Below are 25,622 nucleotides of genomic sequence, written 5' to 3' on the forward strand. Positions count from 1 at the left end.
TTCGGATCCTTAAAATTTGATTAAACGGTTATAAGTAGGGATCCTTCTAAAAGTTATAATAATTTTAATCGTTGAATCAAATTTTAAGGATTTGGATTTCCAAATTCCTAGGATTTGATACGAGAGATCTGGATGAAATCTCTTTCCCAGATTTAATACTTAAGATGTCCATTGTTCTCACGTGACCTAGAATTCTCTCTGACGTGTGCCATTTCTATTAGTCGAATCTTGTCACTACAGTATACCTGGCTGCATCTTTATGCTCCGAATCTTTTCCTTCAAGAATTAAATGATTCTGAGGTTTCAAATTCTTCTTCATCTTTACCATTTAATTCCGTACCAAATCCGGTTGAAAAAGGAGATGCAGTTGCCATCTTTGCGAGGCAAATTCCAATTAGCATTCCCTGTGACAATGTCTAACCAGTCAGTGTCCTCCACGTGTTAAGTTGACGGCATGTAGTGCGAGCATACTCCATATACCCACACGCGTGAGTACAGAGAAGGAAAATATCCAAGAGACTGTCACGTGTGACTACCATGTTTGTCTCGTTCTCTCTCTAACCCGAGATCTCACGTTTTCTCTCTCTGTCTCTCTCACTTCACGCCCCATCTAATCCCCCTCCGCCCAGAAAGTGACTCTCAGAGACCTCCATAGACCAAAGCAGCTCTCAGAAAAGGCTAAACGGAAATGGCGTCGTCTTCTAGGGTTTCGCTCTGCTTCTTTCTGCTCCTCGCCGTGTTCGCCACCGCGATCCGCGCCGAGGAGGCGGAATCGAAGGAGTACGTCCTCACTCTCGACAGCTCCAACTTCGATGACACTGTCAGCAAGCACGACTTCATCGTCGTCGAGTTCTACGCCCCCTGGTATGCAATTCGCATCGCGCTCAGTTTTCACCGTTGATTATGATTTGATCGATCTTCGTTGTTTCTCTTGCTTCGTTTGATTTGTGTTTGGCGTTTTGTGATTGGATCTGAAATTTTTCCGAATTCATGTTTTCGACTTTTTTGATTAGGCGATTTATGAGGAATTGCTATGGATTTGATTTCACGGTTGAAAATTGATGTTATATAAGTGAATTCTTGTTTGTGCTGGTGAATTTGGAGCTTATTGCATCTGCATGCAGTGGTTTAATGGTCGATTTAGCGTTTTATTATTTAATTTTCGAATTATAATTGCGAAAATTATATCGGAGCAACATGCATGCGGAAAGTGCTTATCTGTGCTGAAGAAATGAGATACCGATATGCTTTTCAGTTTTCGATTTGATTTTTTTTTTTTTTGTATTGGTACTTTTCTGATAGATTGTTGTGTTAATTTTGCTGTCTATGTTTCTTATAGGTGTGGCCACTGCAAGAAGCTCGCTCCCGAGGTACGAAATTAAGCTGTTGAATGTTTATTTGTCACCAATTCTGCATTTCAATTAAGAAACCATGTATCTTCTGCTTATTCTGACATTTTAGTTTGCTTAATGTTTGGGTAGTTTGAAAAAGCTGCGTCGATTTTGAGTAAAAATGACCCACCAGTCATTCTAGCAAAGGTTGATGCCAATGAAGAGGCAAACAAAGGACTTGCATCTGATTACGAGGTGAAGGGATTTCCCACAATTAAGATTCTAAGAAATGGTGGGAAGACCATCCAAGAATACAAGGGTCCTCGTGAAGCTGAGGGTATTGTTGAATATTTGAAGAAGCAGAGTGGTCCGGCTTCTGCCGAAATCAAGACAACTGATGAGGCAACTACTCTTGTTGGCGACAAGAAGATCGTTATTGTAAGTGTTCAATGTCTGTTTATGTTTCCTAGCTCGATGTAATCTTTTGAAGAGTATCAGATGGCATAACTACTCATTTCGTATATTTGTAGGTTGGTGTGTTCAAGGAGTTCTCTGGAGAGGTGTATAATAACTTCTCAGCTCTGGCTGAGAAATTGCGTTCTGATTATGAATTTGGTCACACTCTCGATGCTAAACTCCTTCCTCGTGGTGATTCATCAGTGTCTGGACCCGTAGTTAGGCTGTTCAAGCCATTTGATGAACTTTTTGTTGATTTTGAGGTATATTCGGCTTTTTCCTGTTTGGATTCAGTTTGTCATGCTTTGTTTTGAGGTATTATGGACAGTAAATGTAATACCGAAGTGATCATGCTTGCAGGATTTTCATGTGGATGCTCTAGAGAAGTTTGTTGAAGAATCTAGTTTGCCAGTTATTACAGAATTCAACAATGACCCAACCAATCACCCTTTTGTTGTCAAATTCTTTAACAATCCAAATGAGAAGGTATATCCTATGGACATGATTTGGATTTATTTATCTATTTATTATTAAGTTGATGCTTCTTGTTGATTCGTGTTGGAAAAATCATGTTTTTTCTTTACATTATCAGATCTCCCTTTCAATGTTGCTCAAGTTCTATCCACATGTTCCTGTATTTTTTAAAAAATATTTATTGTAGACTAATGCTCTATCGTAGCTTGTTTTTGTTTTCCTTTTGGTATGTCCTGTTAAGTCATGACATGTTCACTTATAATTCTGTTGTAGCCTAATGCTCTATCTCAATCTTTTTTCTCTTCCCAAAATAAGTGATGCAGTCTTCTAATGCACCGGTTTTGAACTTGGTAGGCCATGTTGTTTCTGAACTTCAGCGGCGAGTCTTCTGATGCTTTTAAATCAACATATCGTGAAGTTGCTGAGAAATATAAGAAAGAAGGCATAAGCTTTCTCATTGGAGATCTTGAGGCTAGTCAGGGCGCCTTCCAGGTTAGAATGTTCTCATTTGGACTACCCTTTGCAATTGTCTTCATGTTCCCAGATTCGTTTTATCATTTATATTTTACGCCATGTTAAATGTTCTATTGGTTTTTGTGAACAGTATTTTGGACTTAAAGAAGACCAGGTGCCTCTCATCATCATCCAGACCCCTGATGGCCAAAAGTTTTTGAAACCAAATTTGCAGCCAGATCACATCACATCATGGGTGATGGAATATAAGGTGAGGCTTCTGCCTCTTTCTTTATAACCTGATTGCAGTGAAGTTTGATTAAAGCTATATTTGTTGACACTTACTGACTAAATTACATAACCTCAGGATGGGAAAGTATCACCATACAAGAAGTCTGAACCTATTCCCGAGCCAAACAATGAGCCTGTCAAGGTCGTAGTCGCTGACAACATCCAGGAGTACATCAAGTCTGGGAAAAATGGTGCGCAAACAGAAACTCTTGCATTGTATTATTAAGTGTCTTTTCTTACTAGTATTTCTTTGCTTATCTGTTAATTATTTGATTTTCTTAAGACCTTTGAGTCTCAATACCTTGATCAGAACAAGCACTTTCTCCAAATACGATCTTATTCTATGACCAAGGGCAAATTGTTTAATGTACATTAGAACATAAAAACTGCCTATTATATTGAAGTGTTAAGCTGGGATCATCTATGGTTCGATGCATTCCACAAGTTGCTTTTGAGTTAATTATACCACACATCTTTCTGGTATCCCAAGTGTTTCGTTCTGTCATCACCCTCTTCAGTTATTTGTTGTTATTGTATACAATGGTAGGGTCTGTTATCATATAAATTCGAATAAGGCAGATGGTTTTTTGGGCCAGACCATTAAACTTGATACATATTTAATTCACATAGCCGCTCAGCGTCTACTTTTATGTTTTCCGCTGTTGTCTTCACATGGTTGCTCTCGGGACTGGTTTGTATAATGTGATTTTGTTAACTCTGCAGTGTTGCTGGAGTTCTATGCTCCTTGGTGTGGACACTGCAAGAAGCTTGCTCCAATTTTGGATGAAGTTGCAGTCTCATATGAAAAGGATTCCGATGTCGTTATTGCAAAATTTGTAAGATTTATTACCCTGCCAGTTGCTTTATCAGCCTTTTCTACAGATGCTGATCATTCTAGTTTGTAAGGAGTTTTTCTTAATTGTTCTTCATTGCTATCATTTTTAGGATGCCACTGCAAATGATGTACCAAGTGAATTCGATGTCAAATACTTCCCGACTCTGTACTTCAAGACGGCAAGTGGAAAGGTCTTGTCATATGATGAGGAAGATAGAACTAAGGAAGCCATCGCTGCTTTCATTGAAAAGAACCGGGACAAAATTGAGAAACAAGTAGAGGCCGAGAAACAAGAATCCGGAAAAGATGAGCTCTAAATAGGTAAATGCCTGTTCCATAGCTTTGTATTTAGTTTACGCAGCTTGACAAAGTTCTTGAAGCATAGTTACATTCTTCAAAAATTGAATGAAGTTGTTAGTCCGGACTTGGGTCTCAAAATGTTCTTTTCCTGAACCAGCTGTACAAGGAGAAGAGAGACATTGAGGCGACTAGTTGGATATTATGGTGGCCGAGATATAAACTCTTTTCTTTGAGAACGGTAGAGCATAAAGGGAAGCAATGTCTGACGTACCTCCCATATCCCTCCTTCCCTATCAGTAGTTATGTCTTCCCTAGTTTTTGGGTTTCCCTTTGAATAAAGCAGGAGGTGTTTTCGTCGTCCGGCACACTAGTTTCAGGGATAGCAGTAAGTGTTACAATGTGCAGTTTTGTTAATGTAGAAGAAACCCTCGGAAGGAGTTTAATTTACAAATGCTCAAGTTAATTATATATCTCTGAATCCCAGTTACCGTAATTTTTCATCATCTCTCCCAGTCAATTGTGTATGCTTTCTTGCCTTCTTGTGGTTGCTTTCTATTTAGACACACAGAACCAATGCTAAACAACCTTAGTTTTAATTAATTATTTTTTATAGAGATGATCTTTATAGATGCGAAACGTTTGAAACCAAAACACGCTCGGACAACCCTTCCGAGAGTTTATGGGATTGAAACTCGAGATAACCGAATCGACGCCCCTCTTTTGCCAAAACCAAACCACATCTTCAAAAGAGGGAGCGTCGTAAAACACTCAATCCTTGGAAAATCTGATTACAGTATGTATAGCATACTCACCGCTAGTAATAAATTAAATGTGTATTGACTTAGAACTGATTAATCTTGATTAATTATACTAGAACAGCTAATCCCTTCATCGTGGGCCTTGATCTCTCTGGTATTGTTTGGGCCTTCCTCTTGCTAATACCAACAATATTGTTGTTGACGGTATTACCCCTGGCATGATTAGTCTCAGTAGTGCTTTTGGTTTGGTCAGTTTGGTCATTCTCACCACCACCAACCTCCTCCTTCACCGAGGCATTGTCGTTGTCGTCGCCGTTGTCAATGCTGTCGATTGAAGAATAGTGACGGAGGGATTTGAGCAGGTAAGGCTGAAGCTTCTTCAAATCTGAAAACTGGAGTGGCTTCAACAGAAACTCCTCTGCCCCTTCTTCCAAGCACCTGCAATTAATAATTTAATGCACACTCACATTATTTCCAAACAAAACAATTACATATGTATGATCTGCGAGCTCATTCAATGTGACGTGGACTCCACAATTAATTCTCATATTTTTGACAAGTTGAAATCCTTTCATTTAAAGGCTCCCATATATAATAACAAAGAAAGGAAAATGATTACAGCAATTGGCTCACATGTTGATTCTAGAAGGAACATTCTCTGATGACATGACCACCACCGGTACATCTTTCCAAGAAGATCCCTGCATACATTTAGGAATTAATTAATAAATAATGACTATTTCAATTTACATTGATAACATTAATCGTGCATACGCTAGAGTTAATTTAAAATGCTATATATATTTGTTAGAATCACAAAATTTGGACGGCTAAGATCAGGTCACGTTGTATTACTCTTCTTCAAAACTTTTCTATTTGATCTTGAGCATGTGCAAGTGGTTTCTTTTCACAAAAAATTTAAAATAGTACAAGAAAGTATATATATGGTAATTAAGTCGGTAATGGTGGAAGACCTTGACGCGTTTCAGCAAATCATAGCCGCTCATTCCGGGCATACAGAAGTCTGTCATGATCAAATTGATGACTTTTGCTCCCTGCATTCCATTCAATTGAGAAATTAATTAAAAACCTTATTTTCCACATAGATAATAACCTAAAAAATCAGTACAAAAACCTTCATCAACGTAAGAAAATGTTAAACTTTAATTCTAAAACCTAAAATCAATATTATATCTATCTGTCTGTTATATTTTGGGAACTAGTAAACTCTTCTTCAATATTGTGTGCAGTTTAAACAAATTTCAACTTTTGACTTAACCTAATTTTAATTCATTTCTCTACTGCTCTGTCTTACCACTTGGCCTAATTTCAAAGGCCCTAATGCACAAAATTCAGTACTAGCGGTTGAAATATCCCACATCGACTCTATTTATGAAAAAAAAAAGAATTTAAACACTGTAACCCCACTTTAACTAACACTAAGGTATTTTGTGATAAAGCCTCACATCTGACGGATTGTGTAGGATGTAATTATCAAGTTAAAGACAATATTTTTGAAAAAAAAAAAAAGTTGGGGACAAATAGACAATATCGGTGTTGTTGGAAGTGGATCTTTGGTTTGTCTTTCTAAAAATTCTACAGTAGATTATATATCCTATACATGATATTCCACTCTAAGTTGCAACTTGGCTAAATTCTGGACAATGTAATAATATATTTTTGCTATGTGTGGAAGGATAATCATGAAATCTCACCTCCAGTACATCTGATGACTGAGGGGAAGTGGATGAGGAGGAAATTGTACTACTTTGGTTTAGGTCATCATGCAAACCCAGATATTTTAGTGCTTCATCCCCAGAGTCCACACAAGTCACTGCTACCACAGAAAATATATACAAATGAAAACACAGATGATTAAAAATATAAGACTACCAGAAAGCAAGCTAGCAAATAATTAGATGCAAGTTCATCCAAGAAACCAAAAAACAAATGGGCTCTATATATATATATATATGTATATATATACACCTATCTATCTGTTTAATTTTGATTATATTTAAAATTATATGAAAAAGAAAATTAAGAACCCAAAAATATGTGAGTGTGGAGAGGAAGGTCATTAATCAATTAATTAAATAACTTTTATACGAATACACTGAATTCATCTAAATTACGGGAGGGGAAGTCGAACCTGGGGTAGAGAGAGACATATTGCTCTAATCAAATTAGCTACGCTCATGTCTGTATTAATTAATTAAGGAGCTTAGGAGTGGTTTACCTTCATAAGAAGAGCCTCTGAGGAGCCTCTCCAAGAGCTTCCTGTCCAAAATGCTATCATCCACTGCCAATACATGGAAATGTTGTTGTGGCTGCTGCTGCTGTTGTTTGAAGTCTGCAACATCTGACTTCACTACCACCTCCATTGTTAAACTAACGGATGACTCAAAATTTACCCTTTTCAAGTGCCTGATGAACACAGAAATCTCTGTGAGCTGCTGCTGCTGCTGTATATTCTTTGTACCAATGTCAATGTGCACCTTTTATATTTTTGAGAGAGAGAGAGAGAGAGAGAGAGAGAGAGAGATAGGCGTGCCTTAGGGGAAATGAATGAATGGATGAGTGTGAGGTGATGTGTGATTATTCCACAGGTGCAAGGTGTTCTAAGCAATTAGGTGCATGAGTTTATATATTAGATGAGAAGAGAATGAGCGACCAAACCTGTTTTTGCAAGATAGTGAGAGAGAGAGAGAGAGAGAGAGAGAGAGAGAGAGAGAGAGAGATGTCGTTGATATTGTATGATGTATCATGCATGTGTACTACTCTTGTTGTGATCTCTCACTAGATTCTCTACACCGCGTTGGTACAACCACTCATATTTCTCTCTCCAAGATCTTCTTTATTTTCTTTGTTGAGATTTTGTTTGATTGCCAAGGGAAATCCGGAGATCCTTTTTCCCATTTGGTCAAGATAATGATGAAAAGGAGTTGATTTTGGGTGAAAATTGGATTGAATTAGGGACTTAAGACAAATGTGGTTAGCTTTGCTTGTTAAGTTGCTATATTTGGCTTTTCTCTTTTCTTTCTTCTTTCTAATTATAAATCTTGAGAAGTATTTGCAACGGTTTGAGAAGTCGTGTGCTGAGTCGCCTGATATTACTCAGGATGTTTTATTTATTTATTTTTTTTATGATAAATGTAATTGGGGCATGTATTCACTCATACTCATGTTTTTTTTTCTTTAATTATAAATAAAGTATCCCTCGCAACATCCAGGTTGCTAAAAAAATTGTGGAAAGGGTTTTGTTTTCAACTAACAGTTGGTAAGTTACTTATAAGTTATTATCCATCCTGCATGCATGCCTAGTTATTTGCGTAGGAAAAATAGGATGTGATTCACGAAACACATTTATATTTAACTAAGTTGGCTAAAAACAGTGTGATCCATCAGTTGTATTCGAGTTTGAATTTCTTTTTCTGCAGTTTATGTACATTTAGTGTGCCAAATAATTTGGTAGGATCATGGGAGAAGATGTGGATCCTCAAATCGGATCAGTTTGCTGTGTCACTATACTTGAGACTCAAGTTTAAGGGCAAAAAGAGATTGCACAAAATCCGACCTTACTATAAAATTATGCGTATGTAAGGATTAAGGGACCACATAATACTAAAATAGATCGAGGATAGAGATATTCAACCACATAGCAGAGTCATTGCAAACCCTAACCCTAAACGTAGTTAATTACTTTATTAATTTGTACAACTTAATTTGCAATTTTAGTAAATGAATCAATTAATAGTATGCTGTACGCTTATAAAGGACCACTTGCAAGTTCTTGGTCAATTATTAAATTCATGATATATACTAAGTGTTGGTTACATTTCTAACCTCATTAAGTTAAAGAAAATGATATGCAAGGAGAGGTTAATTTAAAAACAAAATCTTGAAGTCGGAGTAAATGTTCTTAACCATTTATTACAAGTTCTTTGTGAGAAATTTGTAATTAAAGATAAAGAGTCAGATTCTCCAGTCAAACGTTTCGTATATAACATAATTCGAATTGCATAAATAATTAAAAAAATAAAAACAATCTGATTACGAGTTGTAAAGCAATACAAACTCCCGTAATGAGAACGAATTCACGGCTATATGGATGATTGACGATTACTAGCAATTTCGACTTTAAGTGGACGAGTTGCAGTCTACAATCCGAACTGAGGAAACAAAAATAACATATAAATTTCCTATGAGATTAATTTTCATGCCTATGTAGCTACAGAGGCATGAAAATGGGACTGGAATAATGAAAGCTTGCGCAATACACCAGAGAGGAGGGCAGAGGGTGGGGGCCAGCCTGCCAGGACGTGAAATTTAAAATGGCTTTTATGGGTGGGTGGGGCCCACAGAGAAAATTTTGGGAGATCTTATGTGGGCCTGAAAATATAATCTTTTGTGGGGTCCAATTTTCCCTTGTGTGGTAATATCTTCCAAATTTCGAATCTGTTTCCATCGAGGGTGTCCAAAGCAGAAAGTTTAATTTATCTTTATTGCTCAAGATTTTTGAACTTTTTCACGCTTGAGTGTGGGCCCCACCTCCCCAAACCTTGTCTGCCAATTCCAAGTGTTAGTCTTTGGTCTCGCCATGTGCTTCCCCTTGTCGTACGTTTCATATAGGCACTGAATTAATCGCTGCGCAACCATGGCCGGAAAGACATGTTGTTTTTATGCGCACTTGGATCGTTGAAGATTTAGGTTTTAATTTACAAATTCGTCAATTGTTGGAGGCTGTCTGAACCCGTAAGTTTTTAAATTTTTTGCTCCTTTTTCATGCATCTTCCAAATTTTTAATTTACAAATTTGTCGATTAAAACGTTTTTCGTTTTAATTGTGCGACTTTGCTTCACTCTAAATTTTCCCTTTTGGTCGTTTAACCGTTTGTTTTATTTTTTTTATTTTTTAGTTTTGTAAACATTTTTTTTATTATTGTATATCCCATAAGATTTAATTACGTATCCATTTTTCTTAGATTTTGGCTAATTTAGCACATACGCATTGATAATTATACCTCAAATTAATTTGCAGATAAATGGAAGTGTTGAGGAAGGATAAACTGAGATTGGTGAGTGATGATGCAGTTGGAGTAGCATATAATTTAACAATTGAACATTAGACGACCAAAGTGAAATACATTGCTCGCCATTTTATCAAAAAAATTTAGCCTTCAGATAGATTGGTAACGCAATTTGAGAAATATAAAATTGGAAAAAATAGAAAACTAAACGACAAAAGTCAAAACATGACATGCACTACATATTTAAGCTAGATATCCACAAGGCACTCTTGATTATTGATGTTTGCAACTAGACAACTCATCACCAAAGAAGCAACCAAAGCAGCGAGCATGGTTTGTTGGCCATGAAAACCTCAACTTGTAGTACTACGTTTGTGTCACGAGCACATGTTTGCTGTTGACAATTTGTTTTGCATTAATCGCTCTAATTTCAATAGTAATGCCAAGAACTATTCAATTTCCAACGCTTATTTGCATGAACGTCTAACTGGTATATGTGGGTCCATCTCATAAATATCCATAAAAAAGTCACGATTAGTGTATTAGCCAAAATTTTCTGTCACAAATACCCTAATCATCAACTTTTGGTCACGTTCTTTTGTGTCAAAGATACCATTGTCAAACGGTTAAATGCAGCACTATGCATACATGTTAGAAAACTAGAAATCCTAAATCCCACTCTCTTATTTATAAAAAAGCAAAGCGTGTTTGTTGGCCATCTTTTTCTGTCTTTCAACTTAGAAATTCGTCGTCCTAAGATTTGATTGTGTCCATATATATACTGTTCTTAAAGTGTCTTTTACTTGCTTTGACTAAGAGGATGCGATGTTATTGACCATCGTTCCAGTATTTTCCTTCATCAGAAATCATGTGAGATTTTCACTAGATCTTGCTTCAAAGGACACAAAAATGTGTTTACTTTTGTATTCAAAGTAAAGATATTTCCTATAGGAATATGGAGTGATGGACCCACATACGCAGGCTCTTTATTCAAATAAATTTTTATTTTTGGATAAAAATAGCGATTAGTTATAGTGCCAACTACACGTTGAATTTCAATTATCTAAAACATCTATTTCGTTAGTCTCGATTCATAGATCATCTTTGCAAAAATTCAATTCAATCTGAAACTGTTTGCCTACTTAATTATCACGATGAAATTTTAATATTTCTTAGAAAACAAAGTGTGCATCGATTCCTTTAAACTCAATTAGACGCCTCAATTATTTTCAATTTGGCTAATATATTGCAAAGATGATCTATGGGTGCAACTTGAAAAAAAAAACGATTTAGATCGTTGAAATTTGATGTGGCTTGAACTCCACAACTAATCACTATTTTTATAAATTAAAAAAAAATGAAAATTTCTTCCCTTAAAAGCTTCCATTACACACACACGCACACACGCATGTATGCAAGGCAGCATTATAGTTTTACAACTTTCACTTGGGAGTTGGGACTACCCTTGGGTTCTTAGTCAAACAAACAAATAAAATATAACACAAGCTAAGACTGTCATATTTATGTATGAAGATTAAGTGATATCTATAGGACATAATATTGCAGTAATGGATATATAATACCAAATGTATGTAACATATTACAATTGAATAAAATGAATGTGCCAATTTAAGATGATCGCAATGGAAAGGAAAACAAAGAAAAATTAAATTCGAATCAAACTTAAAAGAGTTTAACATGTTATGTTATCAAACTATTAATGATCATATACATACAATATATAAAATAAAACTTGGCCTAATTACGAATTGTTACGAACACTCGCGGATCCATTGAGGGGCAAGGGGGGTCATGTGACCTCCTGAACTTCGATGAATCCCATGGATGACATGGTGCTGACCTTTTGAAGGTTGGAGTTGTCTTTCATACATGTCGTCCAACAACTTGGTAAAATGCCTCAAAGAGGAGTTACTGTTCTTTTTATTTTATTAAAAACATTAACTTGGCCATTATATTATTGATATGCGTTCAAGTAGTGAATCTTCTCATTGAAAGGAATTGATAGTCTTGCAAAAAAAATGGTGGAGAAACGGGGAAGAACAAAGTATATAACTTTGTGTATTTGCTACTTACATTGGCTTTGATTTTACCGGTTGCTACTGTTTTAGTGGAAAGAGCCTTTTCCGATATGAATATTGTGAAAAACTTATTGTGTAACTGAATGAGAGATCAATAGTTGAGTGACAACATGATTGTTTATACTGAAAGCAATGTTTTTTCTTTAATTGATAATGAAGTTATAATGCAGCGTTTTGAAAATATGAAAAAGTGTCGTGGACAATTATAACTTGTATTGTTCTTTATTCTATAAATTATGAACAATAGAATTCTGGTTTAATTTTTAAAGTTATTATATTTCTAATAAATGTTTATGAACTTTTAATGACCTTTCAAATATTTTTTATGGATCCCCCACTGCTTAGAAAATCCTTGAGCCATGTCGGAAACATGGTCAAGAGAAGAAAAAAACAGCTTGCAATTGCATGAATGTTCGTGTGGAAGAGGGACTTTATTTCAAATCAGATTTTGAAACTTCTCTTTAGACAGCATATATGCTTTTACCAACTTACGCATGATCTGATATGATCCCGTAACACTTCACGCATGATCTTATGATCCTACGTTTGTCATGACGTGGGTCCCACTTGCACTTCTCAATAAAAATTCTCGTACACGGATGCACTTCTCTGCATGCTAGAATACACAGTTCTAACTTCTATAGCATGCATACGTCCAAACCCGGGCTATTGGCAAGCGAGCACAAAGGTGGAGCTCCCAATCTCTGTTCGAACTCCCATGTATATATTTGTTGAAGTTATCGACTCTGTTTTGGTCTATAGTTTGACATGAGCAATGCCGACCATGGACAGTGCGAGGTGTGTGCATGCACAAGCCCCAGAATATCAGGGGCCTCCGAAAAATGATTTTGGTCCAAGAGCTATTATAATGTAATAGGCCAATGTGCTGAAAATGTGTGTTTTCTTTTGTGTTAAATGGTCCAACCAATATTTAGGCCTCGTTTGGCGGCTTATATATGGATTGGATAGAATATCTAATATGAATCCAATTGTTCGGTGCAGTTATATACTAAATAGTACCCAGATTATTAAGCTGGCTCACCTATTTTATATGGCTTATGTTGTAGAACTTATACACCCCAAAACTTATGTATTAATAGTTGGGTGGGAAAAATATGCTCGCTATCTCCGCCCTTCTCTCACGAATCTAGCCTGGTCTGTGTTCTTGTTGCCGTCATTCTTCTTCTTCTTCTTCTTGTTCTCTTTGTCTCAATCAGATTCACGCTGCCCTTATCTTCCTTCTCCATTCAAAGCTTCGAATCACCCTTCCTCATCTTCTTTTCCAACCCAAGAAAACATGCATGCAGCATGCTGAATATTTTTTTCTGGGACCAGAATCGAAAACAAAAAATGGTTCTTTTCACTTCTGTTGTGCAAACATTAAGTATTTCCTGTAAAGCATAAATCACGTTGTTTCATAAGTCTCCCATAAGAAGAGAAGAAGGTGTAGCAAATTAAAAGCCACGTTGAATATGGAGTGTCGTGGCCACAACGTACTCTATAAGAAATAAGAATTCTGGAGACAAATGAAATCAACTTCTATATCTTATCTTGTTCTTAGTGGCCTCAACAATGAACACATCCTATACTTTCTTCTTCGATTATTTATTTATGAGAATGTTTTTTGGTATGGACCTACCAATTAAACAATATGATAAACTCGATATCAACCATGTTGATGAATGAGATAATATGAAAGTATCATATATCGTATGAGATTTTATCCAAAACTTTGACAAAATTAAATACAACTTGTACTTAGGGGTTTCACTACTAGTTGGTTGCGAGTTGTAATTTTGTTTGGAGAAGAATGATTATTCAGAAATCTCTAGAATATGGTTTAACTTGGTCTAGAGCAGGTTATTTCTTTGACACGTCTCGACTTGATTGACTAGGCTTGAATTCACTTCCTTAAATTGGACTTTCAAAAAACAGTGCTAGGTCCAATGTATTGAATAGTTGATTGGACTTTCAAAAAGTTTCATCATGGTATTTTGTATATACCCATGCCCATTAGACCGAACAATCGATTATACTGGGGACAATATAGTTTTTCAAACTACCCACAAATTGAACAAGTGAATATCCGCAACTTTTTAGGATTCAGATGTTAGTTTTTTCTCAAAAGAAAACACGAAATTCAGACATTTCTCTTGAACCATCCGACTAAGGTGAGCGCACTTTCTATATTGATTAGTAGTGAGTTGTTAGACCAATTCTAAAACTCTATCAAACCATGTTACTTATAACACATATTAACATAATGTGGCTTCATGACCGATCACACACATAAACCAGAGTGGCTTGATTCCTTTGTGTGTTTTAGTGACGCAACAATTAATCCTTTGATGAAACTAGGTGGAATGCGCTCCACGCACGCGATAGGAAAGAATGCAAAACTTTCATTCTCGTGACGTACGGTTCTCTGACGGTGCCGGAACTTCATCAGTGCAGAACGGAGGCAAGCAAAAGCAAAGTGGGATACGACCTAGGATCTCTCGGCTGTGTGAGATTGTTATGTCGACAAGGAGATGATTTCTGGAGTATGCTGTGATAAATCATGTCAAATCTGTTTCATGAGTCAATTGTCTCAGATTCTACTGAGTGTGTTAGCATGAGTGAACTCCCAATTCCCATTATATGCGGTGACCAAATTTTCGTTAAAATTAGCGAAGAATTGTACCAACAACAATTGCAATCCTTTCGTACCAATTTTATTGGTCGTTTATTGTTGCACAAGGGCACAACCCCTTTAAAGACTGCAGAGCTCAAATCATCCCTTGAGGCTTTATAGAGGCCAGTCGCGCCATTGCTTTTTGTGCCGCTTGGAAAGGGTTATTTTGATTTGATATCCATTTTAATACTGAAGATGTGTTGACTCTAAAAATTACAAAACCTATGTGGCGCGTAGGCCGAGTAACTAATAAGCTAACTACATCCTTCGGTTGAATGCGGGGCGTGCCAACTCGTCGGCCGAACTCGGCTGAGGAGTAAAATTCGTTGATGTCGCGTTGAGCGCGTTGTTGACTTCTTTATCTTGCGACTACGACCGAGGAAGGACCACTCTCGGTCTTTGGGTTCTAGAGCCTGAAGACAAGGCTACTAATTCTGCGAAGTTCACAAATCATTGGCGCCCGATTCGGTCACTGTGATTATATTTGTAAGAGTATAGGCACGTCGAATCGACACTAAACTATATGGGCACATGTACTCAAATGTGATGTATGTCTTGATGGTGAATGTAGTTCGACCGTCGGAGTGCCGAACTCTGAAACTCACTTGTGAGTATCTAATCATAAAATCACTCAGCGTCCAGTACGCCGAATAACACAATTCGTAACACTTTACTACGCCGAGAGGGCTCGCAAGGTGACCTCTACCAACAAGGATTCGAAAACCCTTCTCGGCCGAGACTTAGATAGGTAACCAGTCGGCCTCGACGCAGTGCTGTTTATCCAAATTGATGGTACTTCTCGTTCGGCTGATTCTGCGGCAACAATGTTGTTTATCCAAACTAAAGGTGTTCGCCGGGTGCCTCCACAGTGTTGTTTATCCAAACTGAAGGTATGTCGGCAGGAAAAGAAAAGGAAAAAATCTCAAGGTATTTGAGAGGCTTTGCGCGGGGCAATTGTATGTTGAATTGAAGGTCCCTCTTTGTTGCATAATTTCTTGTATTTATAGCATCCGTTCCTTGAGATCAAATCGCGCCCTTATCTGGATTGGGAGTCCTTGTCCCGTTCCAACTTTACTTCGAACAAACCCACTCCCATTAAGACTTTGAACTTTCCCCTCTTTCGAGGCTTCATTCCTTACTGGCTAGGAATCCTGTTTGCACCAGGACTTCCTCGACCCTTTTTGTTTATCTAGATTACTCCTTCTTAGGATAGGATTCGACCGACCCTACTATCTGGCCCGAAATCTATCAAGCAACCCATAGTAGTTGACATAGCTTTGGGCCGAGCAAAACCCTATGCTCGGCCCAACAATATTATTTCAGGCCCAAACATTGCCCCCTCGCTTCTGAGGTCACCGACTGTCAACCTTTGGTCGGGCTTCGACCTTGAAGAAGCGGAACCATCTTTTGCTTTTTTAGACTTTGTTTTTCTTGATAACCATCACTATGCACATTTATGGGATATGATTGCGCTTCCTTGTTACTCCCGGCACTGCCACGTGTCGACTCTCTGCCAATCCTAATAACTCTCAATCATGGCCCTCGAAAACGGGCACCCACCGAAGTGTCTCTTCCTCATTAATGCATTAAAATCGCCGCCGCATGCAGTCGTGCGTCCTGGCTCCTCGAAAACCTCGATCCTATCCCTGCAGGTTCCCAAAATATCTGAAATGATTGAGACCATTTCCCAGTTAAATTTCCCCCCAATTCAAACTAATGCTTTCGAATATCAAACGCTTGATCTTCTTTCTAAAACGCCTATAAATACCCAAATTTCTTCCATTCGCATCCCATGGTTTCAGAAATTTTGAAAACCTTAATTTGCTATTTCTGCTCGCTCAAACAACGCCTTTGAGTTCATCTCTTTTGAAACCTCCTTCTTTAACCCACACACCTCTCTCTTCTTCACCAATGGCACCTTTCATTTCCAAGCTTTCCGATGAGTGTAATAAATGTAAGGACTTCATCGACTAGAGCGTCATCAAGACGCTACGTTTCGAGAATGACCTAGCCACCACTCACCAAATTCTGGGTCCATTATTCAAAGATGCAGTACCGTCGTGCATCACCAACCTTCTCAAGGAGCAATGCCTAACAACCCTGCTTCAGGGGTTCGACTGGTCGAAATGGTGCTTGGCACGGCCTCAAGGAGCATGGCCCTCGACTACTGCAGCCTGGGCCGCTTGGGTCGACCGAATGAGAGCATTCTTTGGCAAAGAGTGGAAAGCTCTCGGTATCTATGATGCCATCATGCTCTCGACCATGTAGATTACCATGGATAGAGAACTGCTCATGACGGCCCTGAGTTTATGGTGTTCGGCTACCAACACCATGATCCTTCCTTTCGGCCCTCTCGGCCCCACAGTCCTCGACATCTCGGCCATCCTTGGGACTTCTCCATCTGGTCTCCCAATCGATGTTGCCCTTTCCGGATGCCCCTCGCTCCTTGACCTAAAAGTGCTGTTCGATGAACGGGCCTTCGAGACACTTAGCCAGGGAGGGCGATCGGGAGCCTTCAAATGAAGAAGTTTAGAAGCTCCACAAGAACTTCTTCAACTACAACACTCTCATTCTCCACTTCGCCGGCCGAGGCGAGGAAAGCTTACGGAAGGGAGAACACGAAGCCTTCATTTTCTACTGGTACAACAAATTCATTTGTTGTACCAGGTCGAACAAATGCCTGGTCGAGAATATGCCGGTGGCCCAGGCCCTGGCTAGTGGTCGCTCCTTGGCATTTAGCCTGGCTATCCTGGCCAATCTCTTCCGCTGCTTGGCCGAGACGACCATCAACAGAATCGACTCGCACCAAAATAGACCCCTCTGGGAATTCCAACTCTGGCTGCAGGTTTACTTTTCCACCCTTCAGCCCGAGGTTCCTGCTTTCCAGCGTTCGGCAGCGCTCGACCGGTGCCTCCTCACCGGGCCGACGAGGTCCTTAAACACTTCTTCAATCTCGACGTCCTCTCTGACGACGAGTTTCTGGTGTGCCGGCGCCAGAAGTAGCCTGCCTCGATCAGGCTTCCAACAGCCGTGTGGGCCGAGACCGAAGATGTTGATCTTTGTCAACATTGGAGGTTATTTGTATTGGTTCGCGACATTCCCGTTGGTTACGATGCCCGTCGAGCCAGCTAGGAGGTCTATCATCCCCACTTCGTCGCCCAGCAGCTTGGTTACCTCCAAGGTTACCCTGTACCCTTGCTTGCCTCTTGTTCCCTCTTAAGTCGAGGACGTCTTTCTGGTTCCTCCGAGAGGGAATGTAAGACGATGGAGTAGGAGTTTCAGGATAAGTGTAAGAAATTCCGGCTTCGGCCAACCGTTCCTGAATCCTTGGGTACCGACACCTTCAGGGACTGGTGGGATGAGTACACCAGCGACTTCTTCGGCGCCTCGGCCGAAGACGTGGTAAGCAGAGTCTTCGGCGACCGGCCCAACCTAAGGAGTCGACTCAAGGTATATTGTCCTTTCACTCTTTGTACTTCAATTACTTGCCCCCTGTTATTAATTACTTTGCTTCTTCAGGGGGTCGTGTGTCAAGGAAGGGGGAAGCGGTCGCCGCGGTGGTGAGGGCGAAAAAATTGGTTCCCACGAAGAGGACCATTGCCACCGAGCGGACAGTATCAGCCAAACGCCCTCATCGAGACGCTGAGCCAGAGGATGACGCTCCTTGTCCTTCCAAATGCATCAAGAAGTTGGCGAAGAAAGGCGACCGGGATATTCATGTTATTCCTAGTGACACCACAGGGACAACTGTTGGAAATGTGCCCTAAAACCAATCATATGATGATACTTTACGGACATTTCACAAAGTTAAACTAATGTAGTTTAAATGTAAAGGGCAAAGATTATTGTTTGAGCCGTCTCATATAAATGTTATATGCTTAAACGATAAGTCCAAGGAATATGTGATTGGAAGAATGCGATCTAAAGAAGTTAGATTCATGAGACCATTCTTTCGTTGACACATCCTAAACGTTCCTGATCATAGGATTGTCAATTGGGCATTGACAGTCCGTTAAGATCAGTACGTGCTATGTCTTCTCTCAGGGAGAGTGACTAGTCTCGAGTCATTGGTGTGTGTGACATCAAGACAAGTACGTAGGTGCTCAATAGAGAATGAGTTCACTGAACACGATCAACGAAGAGTTCTCATATTCATGTCATATGAGAACTCATGGTTGGGATAATGCAAATTAGTCTTTTGACCTGAGGCATCACAGTTGTCTTGTGGTTAGGTCCTTAATCTTTGATTATGTCAAAGTCACTCCATCAGGAGGGTGTCCACGACATCGTTGGGGTTAAGCCACTTAGCCATGGAGGCAAGTGAATGCGCAACAAGGGATCTCTAACCTTTAAACTGTTTGAGGGAGAATACTATATGATATGATTAAGAATCTTTGGCCAAAGTATGAATGAGATTTAGGAATGTGTTCCAAATCACATTCAAGGTAATCATATAAGCACAAGACTCACATTGGATAGTAGACATGAATAAACTATCAAACCAAACAATGTGGTCAAGAGTATTGTATTAGAGAAAGACCGTATTGCATTTGTAATCCTAAAACTGAATAGGTTCTCCACCTCTTCTGATTAGCTTGGGTAACCATGACATGCTGCTAGGCGTCAACCATGGTTTGTGGAAGCCCTAAAAGTGTATTATCACTAACGGGAGAATTGAAAGTAAGTTTCAATTCACAATCGATTAGAAAGAGTTTTAATCGCCCACTGCCTCGCTAAAAGGAACCTAATGGATCGTTCACTGAGTAAGGTAGAGTTTGAAGAAACAATGGAGATGAGTAAGAATAATTAAATGGTTTAATTATTTATCTAAGGCTAGGATTAATTAATATGTTAATTAATCAAACGAATAAGTTCGTTAAAGACCTCGGGTTAGTTTTGGGCCGCAAGGCCCAATGGGATTTTAATGTCAAGCCCATTAACTCAAGTTGTATGACAACTTGAATAAACAAAGGGCTTGAAAGCCCAATAAACCCTATAGGCCGGCCATGTTAGAAGAATAGGGCTTTTGGTCCATTAGGTCACTTATTTGAAGGGACTATATAAAAGACTTTATAGCCTAAAATTCATTAAGGGTTGTTTTTGGGGAAAGGATGAGAACACAAGCTCTCCTTTCTCTCTAAAATTTCGGCCACCTTGGAGGGATCATCTAGCAATCAAACTCCTCCAAGGTCACTCATTTCTTCTTCATTATGCCTTGGTGATGAATCATTAGAGGTTCTCAATTTTGGGAACTTTGGAGAAACCTTTTTTCATCCATCCAAATCCATAGATCTAAGATGCAAGGAATGAAGGCCCTCTCTTTGGGTGATTAGCCTTTGTTTAAATACAAAGAGGAATCTACAAAGGTATATATTTCAACTCACTTTGTTTTGAGTTGATTATTGGTTCACCATTTTACTAGGCTTTGAACATGCATGGGTAATGTTTTGTTTTTAAGTGCATGCTAGCATGATTCTGCCTTTAATTTGTTAATTGCATGCTAATGATGTTGCTTAAATGAACATGTCATCTTCCAAAAAAATCCTTCAAGTGGTATCAGAGCCTAGGCCTAGTTTATTTTGGATCCTTTTGGGTTTTGTGATTTTTCATATTTTGTGATTTAAGTGTTGTAAATGTTACAAGCTTTGTTCTTGCTTTGAATATAAATTTTGCTTGAAAATTTAGCATCTCAAATGTTGTAGATGTATTTCATTAAAGCATGAATATTGGAACTAAAAGTTGGTGCCAAGTGTTTTGGGATTTTCGGCCAAATCCAAAGGGTGATTTTTTGGGTTCTTGTTAGTCTTGTTAAAATGGTTTTAAAGTGCTTTTTGGAACCCCTAAGTACCCTAGGATATTAACCCTCTTTTGAGTTGTGAAAATTTGAGTTTTTGGTGAAAGAAAACATCCATGGAGCTATTATGAGTTTTTATGTATGTTCTTCATATTTCTTGAAGTTCTTGCCAAGAACAAAAAGGTTTTGAAGTTTTGATTCAAAAGTTTTATGTTTTTCATAAAGTTTTGTTTTTCAAATGGTGGGTGATAGTTATTGGTGAGATGTGACTAAAAGAATTTTAAAGTTTTATAAAAAACATTTTCTTACAAACCATCAAAGTCACCTTTGTCTCACCTACCAAAAACCACTTTCAAAACTTTAGATTTTTTCAAATTTTCAACAATATGGCCGGCCACCTTTGGAAAAGGTGTTGGAGGGACTTTTGTGCAATTATATAAAGTTTTGATACTTTTGTGTATTTTCATTTTGACCCCAAAAGTTTTTTTTTGTTTTAACAAAGTGACCCAAATTGTTGTGGTCATTGTTTTTGGCCCAAAACAAAATGAGAACAAAATTGTTTTGTCTCTTTAATGAGAATTTTATTTTCATTATATTTAGTTCCATTTAAATCAATTCTATGGATCCAAAAACCAAATGATAATTGTTGCATTCAATTTAATTAGTTAAAGTGTTAATTAATTAAAGGGTGATTATGAACCTTAGCCTACGATAATTGAGCTATGTAAATGGCCGTTTCAAATTTGTTTGAACCATGGGAATGAGTAGATTAGATTTTGGTTGTAATTTGATTTGATCAAATGTTGTAAAAGGGCATAAGCTCTTCTTTACTTTAAAGTAATTAGTTATATTCAATTGTTGTAAAGAGCATAAGCTCATATTTACTTTGAAGTACTTCTTTCTTGCTTTATTTGATATGCATGAAATGAAGTAGTTGGGTCCAACGCCCTAAGACAACACGCCTTAATGTGATTAAACGCGTAACTAAAATCAATCTCCATCCCTAGTCCGAGATTCAACACAAGGCTCGTGTTGGATCTAATCAAAGGTTCATAGTCATCTTAAGGCCCTAAGGCAACTATATAGTCCATCAATGAATGCAAACCTTATGTTAGTAGTATCATATACTCTTGCTTTAAAAACCGTTTTAAAAGCTTAGTGGGAGTATTATATACAACTAAATCAATCATATGGACCAATAGTTGTAATAGGACCAAAATTGTTTTAATTATGATTAAAATGAATATATATATGTGATGAGACCTAAAACCCTCAACAAACCATTATTAAGTTGATAAGCGAGAGATGCTTTGAATATCTCTTCGTGGCCTTCCACCGTGGTGGACTCCAATCGTTTGTGACTTGTACACCGGCTTCACCCTATCATGGGGGAGTACAAAGTGCATGCTTACACTCAGGAGGAGTCCATAAACATATGATGAGGTAAGTGTAGGCAACAAGGATGGCCGATATCATATCATTGTGAGGCTATTCTTGAACCCCTTCATGAACTAAGCATGGTGGGAATAACTTAACTAAGTGCAAAGGTGCCGATATCGTATCATCGTGAGGCCACATTCTCTAGAGGCCAAACTAGATGGGTAATTACAAGAGTTGTAAATGAGTAAAGTGTTATTCTCTCATCATTATTTTTGCTAACCGATATCGTATCATCGTGAGGTGGGCTTGGTAATGGTGAGTCTCCCATACCCCGCTAAGAGTTCAACAAAACTCTCGAATTCCGATGAGGGATATGGAATTTGCCAAAAATAGTGGGTGGTGCTATTTGATTTAAAGACCCGAATCAAATGGCTTAAAATCAATCAATTTATATTCGTTATGTATTTGTTTACCAATATATTTGCAAACGCTATCCAAAACTTGACAAAGAAAAGCCGAATGCTTTAATTTCCGGACTTAGTTCTACAATCCCATAGATTGTCTTTAATGGCTTGTAGATGTAACTAAGTAGTCTCATCCTCACAATCTTCCTATTGATAATGTATCATTGGAAGAATATGTTAGATAAGTCTAACATGAGAAGGACAACACTTTTAATGTCATAATTCTTCAAATACAAATTGTTGTATGAAGAAATAAGAGTTGCTTTGAACAACCCTTAATCAACACAAACTTTAGTGCTTGTTTCTTCGTTACATAAACAAGGAACTTTTGAAGTAAGCACAAGGGCATGGACGCTTTATGTGCCATGATTCTTCACTTACAAATTGTTGTATGAAGAAATGAGAGTTGCCTTGAACAACTCTTGAAAGTTTGTAATTATGTTTAGAACATAATGGTTGGTTGACAAAAATAGTCCATCAACATGGACTTATGATGATTTTGAATCATTGAGTGTTGAAGTGTTAAACCACTTAACGAGACGGAAATTAGGCAAGGACTTCACCTTTGTGTCCCTATCCTAATGGTTCACTAAGTTTATTGTAAACTATATAGTGAACAATAACCACACACTCTCCAAATTGTTTGATGTGTATAACACAATTGAAATAAGTTTCAAGAGAGATAGTGGGAGTTTAGGGACCATGACTATTGTAGTCAAAGGAGAAGTCAAATGAAGAAGGCAAAATAACTCCAAGGGAACAAACTTTCTTTATGAAAGGATGGACATTGGAAGGGGTATTTGCAAGAAATGTCTTGCAAGTATCAAGAACACACCTTTCGAAGGTGTTGTAATATGTTCTTGAAATAGTTCAAAACAGTTGGTTCTTCTACTTGAATGCTTGATTCCGTATTAGTAACTATGTTTTACAATTGTTGTAAAAGTGTGCTAATAAAAAGTAGAAGATTAATGAGAGAAGAGAAAGTACTTCACATTCGGAAAGTGAATAAAATATAGATCTCTGCGAAAGCGGATTGTACTTACTTCCTCATATGAACTACCAAAGAAATTGGAAAATACTAAAGATTGTCTTTACATTCCAATTTTAAGGAACTTAAATCCGTCACTATAGTAGAGATGGATAAATGTTTTGTTTGACAAAACATTGTTCTTTATTAATCAATAATTAGATTATTGTAATTTAATTGGTTGTCTCTATAGTAGAGATGATGTGGTAGTTTAACTGTTTAGAATACGATGATGCTTAAAACCCAAAAGGTTGCAAGGTAGTGACTAATCCCAACTGAGTTGTGATACCTCTAAAACATAAGTTACGAGTTGGTCATAGATGGATGCTTTGGATCGTTAGATCCGGATCCAATACCTTCTTGTTAAAATTGTATAGAGGCGAAATGTTCGAATCTTTATTCTTTTGGAAAGAAGAAAAAATCACAAAGTAGTTGAGGTTAATTCACTTAGATGTTAGTGGCACTTGTCCACAACATAATACTACTCATGTTGTATGACATTCACCGAAGATCACTCTCGGTTGGACTATAGTTTATTTTGAATAAACACAAGTCCGAATACTTTGCAAAAGGTTTCAAAGAATTCAAGAAATGTAAGTAGATGAGTAAGACGTCTAAAGTATTTACCTCCTTAGATTTGATCCAAGGAAAAAGTAACACTTTAGATTAATTTCCTTGAAAAATATCAAGGAAAGTAGCATCGTAAGATAATGAATTTCTCCATTAGGAGAAGAATGAACATGAATAAGATTTAGTTCGTTGGACATTATCAATTACCCATATATATATGATATATACTTCTAAGACAACCTAGTTCCTATACCACAAGCTCCAAGGTAGTCCAGAAGGATTTATAAACCGTCTCAGTTGAATGGTTTGAACTTTATGACTATGTCATAGAGTTGCACCTCTTAATTCGAAAGAAATAAGAATGAAAATCCTTATGACTACATTGAGTGTATATACGATATATACTCAAGGAAATGGTAAAGTACCATTTGACCCGAAATAATGAAACATTCACAGCTAATTGGTAGCTTAAGGTGACTACACTCAAAGAGAATGGTTGACTTTGAAGAAACCATCTTTGACGTAGTCTTGGTTTCAATTAATTCAAAGATTGCTAGCTACAACTAAATGGTGATTTAATGTTTGGACATAATATGGGTTTCCGAAACCATTATTAAGATAGTCTTGATAATATATGTCTAAAACTATAAATCACAAGACAGGTTAGTTGTAGAGATCCATCCATCATGGATCTTAGCAAGCTAGTGGGAGCTATAAGCGTCTTATGAGAAAAGATCAATTGTTTGATTTCTCATAAAGATGTAAATGAATCTTTTGTTTACTAGGTTTACAAAAGATTAGTGGGAGTTAATCGTATTCCTAAATTTAAATATATATATGATATATTAATTTTTTGGAAATGAAAAGAGTACTTCTTCGTTAAAGTTATTCTATAACGATAGAATGTATATGGGAGATATAGTCTATATAATGGAATGGAAATCTATAATGATATATTTCAAGATATAATTGGATTATATCAATCCCTAAAATAGACAAGAGATGCTAGGAAGTTTCTCATTTGATGATAAACTTCAATTAGAATGACAATTCTAGTGAGACTAGGAAGTTGTTCTTCTCAAAGGGAATGTACCCTTTGACTCCCAAAGAAATAATGCGTAAATAGAATCCTTTATGCATAAGCAGAAAGGTGATTTATGTATTTCATATTGTATGAAAAACATTGATATAAGATGTACCTAGAAAGGTACAAGACAATATCAGTGCAAGCCCAGGATCAGAACCATGGCAACTGTCAAGTGAGTCCTTAAGTATTTGAGAAATACTAAAGGATATATTACTCAATAATTGAGAAAGAATTAGAGTAACGTAATGGAAGCGTAAATGTATTAGATTATGAATCTAATCCATCATTGGATATTTCTTCATTATGAATGAAGAAATAAACAGATATCTCTTTATTATGACTAAAAAGATATTTGGATGGAAACATTAAAGTAATGACTTTAGTGTGTTCCATTATGAATGCAAAATATATTGCCATATAGAAGTTTACAACAATGTTGTTTGGATGGGAAAGTTCATTTATGAACACTCTATTCGGTTTCAACCAGAAAGTGTATGACACTAATGGGGCGATAGCTTAAGCCAGGGAATCAAGGTCTCATCAAGGTCCGAACTCAAATGAGAGACTGAACCACATGATTAGGAATCATGAATAATGGTG

The 25,622-nt window shown here is 37.5% G+C and overlaps 2 protein-coding genes across 3 annotated transcripts; one reads left to right on the plus strand and one right to left on the minus strand.

The window, feature by feature from the left end:
* Positions 1–520: 520 nt before the first annotated feature.
* LOC137744652 (protein disulfide-isomerase) lies at positions 521–4,608 on the plus strand. The gene is made up of 11 exons (XM_068484426.1): positions 521–864; positions 1,340–1,370; positions 1,482–1,769; positions 1,862–2,050; positions 2,148–2,273; positions 2,616–2,753; positions 2,866–2,985; positions 3,082–3,196; positions 3,729–3,841; positions 3,951–4,161; positions 4,298–4,608. The coding sequence occupies exons 1-10, from the start codon at positions 689–691 to the stop codon at positions 4,155–4,157; spliced, it is 1,503 nt and encodes a 500-aa protein (XP_068340527.1). The 5' UTR covers positions 521–688; the 3' UTR covers positions 4,158–4,161; positions 4,298–4,608.
* A 118-nt stretch (positions 4,609–4,726) lies between these two features.
* On the minus strand, positions 4,727–7,688 carry LOC137744663 (two-component response regulator ARR17-like). 2 transcript variants are annotated; one of them, XM_068484434.1, is made up of 6 exons: positions 7,578–7,688; positions 7,138–7,325; positions 6,614–6,732; positions 5,873–5,953; positions 5,532–5,599; positions 4,727–5,336 (listed from the first exon to the last, which is right to left on the minus strand). In XM_068484434.1, the coding sequence occupies exons 1-6, from the start codon at positions 7,664–7,666 to the stop codon at positions 5,006–5,008; spliced, it is 876 nt and encodes a 291-aa protein (XP_068340535.1). In that variant the 5' UTR covers positions 7,667–7,688; the 3' UTR covers positions 4,727–5,005. The 2 variants fall into 2 exon arrangements, with proteins under 2 accessions (XP_068340535.1, XP_068340542.1); XM_068484441.1 differs by lacking the exon at positions 7,578–7,688 and having other exon boundaries at positions 7,138–7,523.
* Positions 7,689–25,622: the final 17,934 nt, after the last annotated feature.

This window comes from Pyrus communis, chromosome 1 (genome assembly GCF_963583255.1).
Source record: "Pyrus communis chromosome 1, drPyrComm1.1, whole genome shotgun sequence".
Lineage (NCBI taxonomy): Eukaryota > Viridiplantae > Streptophyta > Magnoliopsida > Rosales > Rosaceae > Pyrus > Pyrus communis.

What these genes read in the sequence shown, in the direction of transcription:
- LOC137744652 (XM_068484426.1), top strand. Translation starts at nt 689, where the DNA reads ATGGCGTCGTCTTCTAGGGTTTCGCTCTGCTTCTTTCTGCTCCTCGCC. An exon ending in GTCGAGTTCTACGCCCCCTG is followed by an intron (nt 865 to 1,339) that starts GTATGCAATTCG and finishes TGTTTCTTATAG; the next exon opens with GTGTGGCCACTGCAAGAAGC. An exon ending in ATGTCGTTATTGCAAAATTT is followed by an intron (nt 3,842 to 3,950) that starts GTAAGATTTATT and finishes TATCATTTTTAG; the next exon opens with GATGCCACTGCAAATGATGT.
- LOC137744663 (XM_068484434.1), bottom strand. Translation starts at nt 7,666, where the DNA reads ATGATACATCATACAATATCAACGACATCTCTCTCTCTCTCTCTCTCT. An exon ending in TCACTATCTTGCAAAAACAG is followed by an intron (nt 7,326 to 7,577) that starts GTTTGGTCGCTC and finishes TGTGTTCATCAG; the next exon opens with GCACTTGAAAAGGGTAAATT. An exon ending in GTTCCTTCTAGAATCAACAT is followed by an intron (nt 5,337 to 5,531) that starts GTGAGCCAATTG and finishes TATTAATTGCAG; the next exon opens with GTGCTTGGAAGAAGGGGCAG.